Source organism: Condylura cristata, unplaced genomic scaffold (genome assembly GCF_000260355.1).
Source record: "Condylura cristata isolate star-nosed mole 26May11 unplaced genomic scaffold, ConCri1.0 scaffold00025, whole genome shotgun sequence".
Lineage (NCBI taxonomy): Eukaryota > Metazoa > Chordata > Mammalia > Eulipotyphla > Talpidae > Condylura > Condylura cristata.
Genome location: NW_004567126.1, coordinates 29,581,791 through 29,590,072, shown reverse-complemented (window position 1 = coordinate 29,590,072; position 8,282 = coordinate 29,581,791). Strand labels below are relative to the sequence as shown.

At 58.2% G+C, this 8,282-nt stretch overlaps 1 protein-coding gene across 1 annotated transcript; it reads right to left on the bottom strand.

The window, feature by feature from the left end:
• Positions 1–2,537: 2,537 nt before the first annotated feature.
• Positions 2,538–5,860, bottom strand: DIRAS1 (DIRAS family, GTP-binding RAS-like 1). Its single transcript, XM_012729731.1, has one exon. The coding sequence runs from the start codon at positions 5,797–5,799 to the stop codon at positions 5,203–5,205; it is 597 nt and encodes a 198-aa protein (XP_012585185.1). The 5' UTR covers positions 5,800–5,860; the 3' UTR covers positions 2,538–5,202.
• Between the last annotated feature and the right edge of the window lie 2,422 nt (positions 5,861–8,282).

Here is an 8,282-nt window from a genome sequence, read left to right as displayed (position 1 = left end):
TGCTACGTGTTTTATGAGTGCTGTATCTGCGGCGCGGGGAATTCGGGTTCGAATTCCGAATCCTAGCTCCAGAGGCCCGTTTTGGGGGGAGAAGAATGTCCCCTCCTAACCGATCGCTTGACCTGCAGGATGGTAACAATGATCCCTCTCATTGAACCCTCTGCAGGAGGTGTGAAGGCGAAGGGCTATTCGTCCCATCTTGCAGCGGTGGAAACTGAATCTCAGAGAGAGGTTATGCAAAGGTTCTCTGCCCGAGACTGTCTTATTGCCAGGGTCTCTCGATTTCCTAACGCCTAGGTGTGAATCCTAAGATGCAGGTTCTCAGGTGTTCACCCAGATTTCAGCTGCAAGCTGGACCCTCTGGAAAGTGAATTTTTAACAGCCTCCTTACTTACCCCCGTGGCGCTGAGAAACACTTGCATTTCTCCAAAAGCATCTAGCGGGCACAGAGATATTCCTTAAATAGGAAGGTAGAGTTAACATTCTGGTCTCAGGATCTTTGTGCAGTACTGATATTCTGTGATCTGAGTTGCTCACCTCCCAGCCATCCCTGCCCCCTTCCACCTGTCACCCCAGAGGGGTCTCCCTGTTCAGCCCCAGTGGCACAGAGAGCCAGACTCAGGGGAAGCCAACTCACCCCCTGTCTACATCTCCCCAGGGGAATTACTGTCTGAACAAAGGTCGCAAATGGTGGCTCCCAAGTTAGATGTGACCCCAAATTCTTAAAAACTTCTAAACTCCTTACCAACATCTATATAAGGGCAGTTCACAGAAAGAAATCCAGATTTCCAATTGCCCTTCAAAAGGTCAGCCCTTCTTGCAGCAATCCGATGGATGACTACACAGGTTTCACTCAGAAGCATCATCAGGTGGCCCCAAAGGCAGAGTCGGGTGGGCTCAGGGTCAGGCAAGCAAGACTCTTCTCTCCAATCAAAACAAGAACATTTGCAGCGAGATAAATATTCCATTTATGCGACATTTTAAGGATTCAAAATAAGTGCAGAAGTAAAAACAGGATGAACAAAGTGCCAAAATTTAAAGGCCAGATGTGTTTCTGTACCGGCGCAAGCCCGCCCTAGCCCTGACTGCCAGGCCTGCTTTTATTTAAAATATTGCTATTTTATTCGGCATGACTCCTGTGTATTAAACACCGCATGAGGATATTATGCATCCCGATGATGACTGAGATTTCGTCACCCCCTCTGGAGTTCGTTCCTGTGGTTTTGCTCACCCTAGTCTACCCCTGCTTCTACTGTACCAGGCAGCTTCAAGTGAACATTTAGCAGGGAGGGAGACCGAGGGGCTCCATGTAAGGGGCTCACAGTGCTTGCTCGCTCCCCTCAATTGGCTGCTGACTGCTGGAGGCGCTGAAGGAACTGTGGGGGTCCTCTGGGAGGTGCCACGTTGTTCCCAGGCCACCTCTGTGTCACAGTAAAATCCCAAACACTTCCAATGGCCACCGGACTCTGCTTGACCCCCACTGACCTCTGGGGTAGGGGTCTCCTAAGTCTCTTCCCCCCTCCCCAGCGGCCTGGTATGTGCTCCTGGCCTCCGCCCTCCAGTGCCAGCTCAGATGGCACACCTCCTAAATCAAGTGGGCCCCCCTAGCTACACAGACTCCCCTTGTCAGTTTTGTGATCCTCATTCCTCGTCTTGGAAGCGATCACCTGAGATAGTGGGATTCAGTGTTTGGTGGAGATGCTCTCCCCCAGTGGTCATGAGCAATGAGAAGGACCTGCCTGGTGTTTGAGCCTGTCATTGCTGTGTGTCCAGTGGCCAGCACAGAGGGCAGAGGCAGGCATACAGTGGGTGCTATTACCTGCGAAGGGACTGAACAGATGAAGAAACAAGCGAAATAGCAACTGAGTGAGAGTGTCTCAGCTCCGGGCAGTCTGCTCCCGAGCCAGGCTATAGCTTTTCCTGCAGAGCCCCTCACCCCACTGGTCTGGGTGGGTGGGAGGAGGTTCTTCCTGCTCCACACCCTCTGAAGCCCGCCCCCCTCCCCTCTGCTCTTCCACCTCTCTCCTGTGCATCGCAAAGAAACCATCCAGGTTCACAGAAAGTCCAGGGTGGGAAGGGCGGCTGTGCAGGGCGAGTGGGAAGCCGGGGCTGGCGGAGGCCTTGGCCAAGTCATCAGACCCGGAGCTCAGCTCGGAGCTCGCAGAGCCCAGCTCCAAATGCCAGCTGCAAGACTGCCCCCAACTCCCCTCCCCACATGTCCCCCACCCTTCACCTCCTGTCCTCCTCCTCCCTACCTGCTGCATCCCCACTCCTCGCCTCCTCCCTCCTCACCCCTGCCCTGTACCCCCATGCCTCACCCCCACCCTTCACCTCCTTATCCCCACCCCTTAGCTCCTCCTCCGTCCCTCCTTCCCGCACCCCATCCCTATCCCCACCCTTTATTTTCTCACCCCTCACCTGCACCCATCATCCTTCTGTCCTGCACCCCATCTCTAACCCTGCCCCTCACCCACACCCTTCCCTTCCCTCCTCCTTGCAGGCAGCAAGCCCCACCCCAAATAAGGTGCACGGGTGGCTAATGCAGGACCCACTTTTTATTGCAGGAAGACTATAGAGCAAATGCTACACAGACCCCCCAGGACAGGGGGCAGGGGGCACCCACATGCGAGGGGGGCTGTCAAGGAGCAGGGGCTGGATCACAGCAAGCGTGGCCTGGCTCAGTCCCCAGAAACAAGGGTGCACAGGCAGGATGGCCAGCAGCTGGGCAGGTACTAGCCTCCCCCTGTGCAGAGCCTCTCTCTCCCTGGGGCGGGCAGGGTCTAGGGTGGGAGAGACCCAGAGGCGGGCAGGGCCCCAGGGAGATTGTGCTATCAGGGTTTGTCCCTGAGAAAGGGCTGCAGGCCCCTGCCCAGCCCCACCCTCTCCGGCACCTTCAAGGCCCAGGAACCACCCCCGGGGTGGGGGAGGGGGACACCTGCTGCTGGTGGGCTCTGGACCCCCAAGGAGAAGGGGGCTCACTGTGTTCAGACAGGATGCTACGGGCTCTTACATGGGCGAGTCCATGCATTGGGTGGTGACACCCCCCCCCACTCCCACTCTCTCATAGTTTTCCCAGTAAACATTTGTAGAGTGAACAGTCACAGGAACACAGAGAAAAACAAACACATTGCCAACAAGATGGACATAAACAGTCCCTCCTACCTACAACTGACAAGACTCACACAGCAGCTTTCTCTCATGCACACTCCCGGAGTTTAGTCCCAGTGTGCAGGTGTGCACAGCTGCACACACACAGCTTGGGGTGACACTGGTTGTCACCCCAGGGAGGGCCCACTTGGCAGGGAGGTGAGTGTGCAGTGAAGACCTCAGCCTTGCTATAACAGGAAACCACCCCCCCCCCAGGTGTCCATGGAAGTGGCTCCTTCCCCTGTTGGGCCTTCAGATGAAACCTCAGCCCAACCAGCACCCACAGACACTGCCTTGTGAGACCCTGAGTACCAGACTCAGCCCAACCACCTCCAGACACCTGGCCCCCAACACCCGGAGCCGTGTGTTATTTCAAGTTGCTGAGTCTGTGGTCATCTGCTAGGCAGCAATGGCTGATGGGTAGCGATGAAGCTGAGAGCCACCGGGCTAGAATCAAACCAGCTTTGTGTTCTACAAGAGGGTTTACATATGCTCTCCGATAGAGCATTTCCCTCACTCCCCTAAGCACAGGTCCCTACAGACACATACATGTGAGTGCAAAGGTTTACGTCATACACGACAAATAAGTCACTTGCATTGTGTGTGTTCTAGGAATTGTGACACTGGGCAGTTTTGTCATTGTGCAAACCGCACTGAGTGTGATGACACACGCCCAGAGGGGACAGACTAGTGTACACCCAGGACGTGGTCCAGCCTGTAGGGTCACGGTAGACACTGTCTGTCCTGGGCCTAGAATTCTGATGTGGGATATGGCGCTATCCAATCCTGTGACAACCGGTGATGCATGACCCCATGCCTTTAGAACACACGCTGACCATCCCATGAGGATGCCATCCGAGTGACAGTGACACACACAGACACACACTCAGACACAAGCTACTTCCCTTGCACACCAGTTTGCACAAACGCACGCTGCCGAGGTCACCCCACCTCGTGTCGACATGTCATCTTTAAACGTCCACCACAGCTCCAGAGGTCAATGAGCGTAGCCGTCAGCACACTGCACGGAGCACTCAGCCTCTCCAGGTGGCCAGTACACTCCGACTCAGGGCACAAGCCTCGCAGGCCTGGCCACGGTGGGCTCAGTTGCCCACCATGACCCAGCAAACCCCCTCCCTGGCACCTCAGATGCTGCAGCCCCGGGGTTGGTGTTAAAGACCCATGCCAATCTCTTTCTCAATGGAAGGAGCAGACCTCTAGCCTGGCTGTGTTTCAGAAGCCCCCCATGTTTGCACCGGACAGCCCCCCAGGTTGTGCTGTGGCCACTGGCCAGTCCCGGGCAAGGAGTGGGATTCCAGGCTGGCGGGGCACTGCTGCAGACCCTGTGGTTATTGCCTGGTGGCCTGAGGCCCATCCCGCAAGGACCCCCTCCCCCACGCTGTGGGGAAGGGGCAATGGGGGTGGTCTGGGACCCAGGGCTGGGGGCACAGGCCAGGGGTCTGAGAAATGGAAGGAGAGGAAGGAATGTACGTTCATCATCACCCAGGAGAAGAGAAAAGCTGAGGTCCATGTGCATTTCACCCTCCCTCCCCGGCAAGGTCACAGTGATCTAATGAGGGGTGCTGCAGGTCTGGCTGGGGGCATCCAGGGAACAGGGGCAGAGATGGGGGTCCTCAGAGACACAGAGATCTCAGCATCCTCTGGCCAGACTGGGACAGCAGCTTCTTCTCTTGCTGGCTCCTTATTTCCCATGTGCAGAACAAGGGGTCACTTCCAACACGAGGCTCTGGAGGTTATGGACAAGAGGCGGGGGGGCGGGGAGGAGGGCAAGGAAGGGGGAGGCAGAGTGAAAGACGGGGCCAGACCTTCTTCAGGCTTGCCGGGGACCCAGTTTCCTCAGCAGAGATGTTGGACAAGAGGAGAGAGGGGGGAGAGATGAGAAGGGGAGCGAGGAGGGAGAGGGGACAGGACTGGCAGGAGGAAGAGGAGAGGAGGAGCAGGGGGGAGCAGGGGGAGGACTCGGGCATCTGGGAGAGGCGCGGGCGGGGACAGCGGCTGCCATCGGCTGCCATGGAGAGGTCATGGTCGCGGAGCTCACATGAGGGTGCATTTGCCCTTGATGCGGTCTGTCCTCTTCTGCTTGCTGGAGCGCTTGCCGTCGATGTTGAGGCTCATGTTCCGGCGCGTCTCCAGGGTGAGCAGCTCCTGGAACAGCTCCTTGACGTTGTAGTTCATCTTGGCGGACGTCTCCATGAAGGCACACTTCCACTCCTGAGCCACGGCCTGGGCCTCGCGGGTCTCCACCTCCCGCTGTGTCTCGTCACACTTGTTGCCCACCAGCATGACCGGGATGTCCTCCACGCTGCCCTTGATCTGCACGATGAGCTTGTAGATGGGCCCGAGCTCCTCCAGCGACTGCTTGCTGGTGACAGAGAAGACCAGGATGAAGGCGTGGCCCTTGGAGATGGACAGCCGCTGCATGGCAGGGAACTGGTGGCTGCCCGTGGTGTCGGTGATCTGCAGGGTGCACACGCTCTTGTCGCAGCTGATCACCTGCCGGTAGGTGTCCTCAATGGTGGGGATGTAGGTGTCCCGGAAGGTGCCCTTCACAAAGCGCAGCACCAGGGAGCTCTTGCCCACACCACCTGCTCCGAACACCACCACTCGGTAGTCATTGCTCTGCTCAGGCATCTTCCAGGCGGGGGGTGAGGGCTGGGGCGGCTCGCGCAGCTGCTAGAACTCCAGGCTGACCCTGTGTGGAGAGGACTGTCAGGCGCAACGGGACACTGACTGGGGAGGGGACAGCTGCTGGCCGGGGGTCAGGAGGGTGCTTTCTGGAGAAGGCCTGGGAAGGGGCTTCTGGCTGACCTGCCTGACCGCAGCTCTGCCCTGCACGCAGGCTCAGCTAGCACCGTAGTTGTTTCCTCCCCCAGCCTGGGTCATCCCCGGGGAGACGCCAGTGCACAGTGCACATTTAGCTCCTTCCCCACTTGCATGGCCGCCCTGCCACGTCGTCCTCTCCTCCCAGCACTGCCGTGAGCTCTGGAAGCCAGCAGCCCTGGCCAGGGTTGCTCCGCCACACTGAGCCTCGGTCTTCTCTGCAAAATGGGTGAAGTGGTACTGACCCAGCAATCCCAGACTCCCGGGCCTTCCTCCAGCCCAGGGGATCCTAAGCCTGTGGAAGCTAGGAGCTGGAAGGCATTTAAAATGAAGATTGCAGGGTCTTGGCCTGGACACTTGCATTTTAAGACCCTTCCCATCCCCAAATCCCATATTCAAGATCTTGATCCTGGAGGGCCAACCACAGGCTGCTTTCAAGCGGCATCTCACTTGAAGGAAATGAAAAGTGATTCTAAAGAAAAAAAAAAAAAAACCACTCCCTAAATTCTGCACCCAGCCAAGACCGATTTCTGCACTTTTCTGTGCCCGTGCCTGCCCCCCATATATATACATATGTATCTCCTCCCCTGTGCTCAGAGCTTGCAGGGGCAAGGGACAGGGCTCTTATTTAAAAACAGGCGACCTCTTCCTTTGCTGTTTCAGAGTCATCTCTAAGGGTCCCCGTGGGAGGCGTAGTTACAGTCGGACAAAGGAGACACAGGACGGCTGCACGTCCCTGGGTGTGTGCAACGCCTGATGGGGAGACTCAGACAAGTAGGTCGGTGCCCCCCGACACTCCGTTTTATTAGCTGTGAAGCGTAAGCAGTGCCCACTTCGGTCGCTAGACAGCCCGCAGCCACATGAACCCTAACTCTGAGCTGCAAGGACTCCGGGGTGAAGCCTCAGCTGCCTGTGTGCTGCGAAGGCATGTTCTGAAGAGTCAAAGGCACGGGGTTGTCAGAAAAAGACCCACCGTGAAAGTAGCAGCTGACACATTCCCCACAGATTATGTGCCAGGCAAACTTCTGGGAGCTTTAGCAGAACTGACTGGTGGCTGACTCTTACGCTGGTGGGTGACACGCATAGCAGTGCTCAGCAGAGGGAGGAGGCTGGGGTGGGGGGGGCAGCTGGTGGGGGTGCTGGCCAAGTCAACAGTCACCCATTCTTTTCTGGGTGGGCACCCCAAGAGTTGGCACGCTGGTATGCAGCCAGGCACCCTCATGATGGGCCTGGGCACTTGAGGTGCAGGAGATGATCCATCTGTCACCCAGTCCCAGCCCTGGCCATACCCTAGGTTAAGAGGCCATAAGCAGGAAGGGCCCCACTGGGGTCTGCGACCCAGGACCCCTAAACGAGGAGCCCTCATTCAATAATCCCCAAATCCACAACAAGCACCCACCTGGTGCCCTTTGAATTCCACCTTCACCCACCATCTGTGGGGTGAGGATGGAAGAGGGGGGTCACAATTCAGAGCTGAAGCTATGAGAGGGGGGAGGTAGTGGCTCAAGGTCACAGAGCAGGGAAGTGGCAGAGCAGACCAGGATTTGAACTTGGCCTTGATTAGCTGCACAGCTGGCTGGGGTCCGTCCCCAGTATAAGGCAGCCCACCCTCAGCCTCCAAGGCTCTGCAGACCTGCCCAGCCTGGGTCCAGGGGGTCTCAGTGCAGAGAGGGTGCAGTGATGGGGGAAACCAGGCCCCCACCGGGGGAGGGCCTGGGGTGTTGGATGCTTGATCGAAGGTGGGGGTGGGTGGATCTGATCTCGGGACCACCTGATTTATGTGGGGTTGAGGAGAGAAGGTCTGCTCTAGGGGGCTGAGGGAGGGAAGGCATTCTCAGCGCGGCCAGCCTAGGTTCGCCCCCCTTGGCTAAAGGAGGCTCCAGCTGGTGGGGGAGGGGCCTCTGAGTGAGGGGTTTGGCTTGGCCCAGGGGGCAGACCCGCAAGCGGGTATGCGACGGTGGGATGGGGGTGGGGCGTGGAGATAAGTTCGGGGCCTAATTGAGTCTTCGTGGTGGGGGTTCTGCTTGAGGGGCAGCGACCGGCCCAGAGAGCGGAGCTGAGTTGGGCCGGGGGAGGCAGCGCGGGCGCCCCGTAAATTCCAAGGGATCTCCCCTAGCGCGAACGCTAAGATGGAGCTGTCCAAGGTGGGCGCGCGGCGGGCTTGGGGAGGGGTCCTGGCCCAGAGGCGCGGCCCGGCAGGAGGAGGGCCCGGCAGGCCGGGAGGGTGGGGCTCGGACAAAGGAGGGGCGCGGGGCTCGCTGGTGAGGTGCTGCGGGGCCCGGCTCCCCGCCGCC

Bases quoted from the DNA above. Each gene is read 5' to 3' on its own strand.
- DIRAS1 (XM_012729731.1), bottom strand. From the start codon at position 5,799: ATGCCTGAGCAGAGCAATGACTACCGAGTGGTGGTGTTCGGAGCAGGT.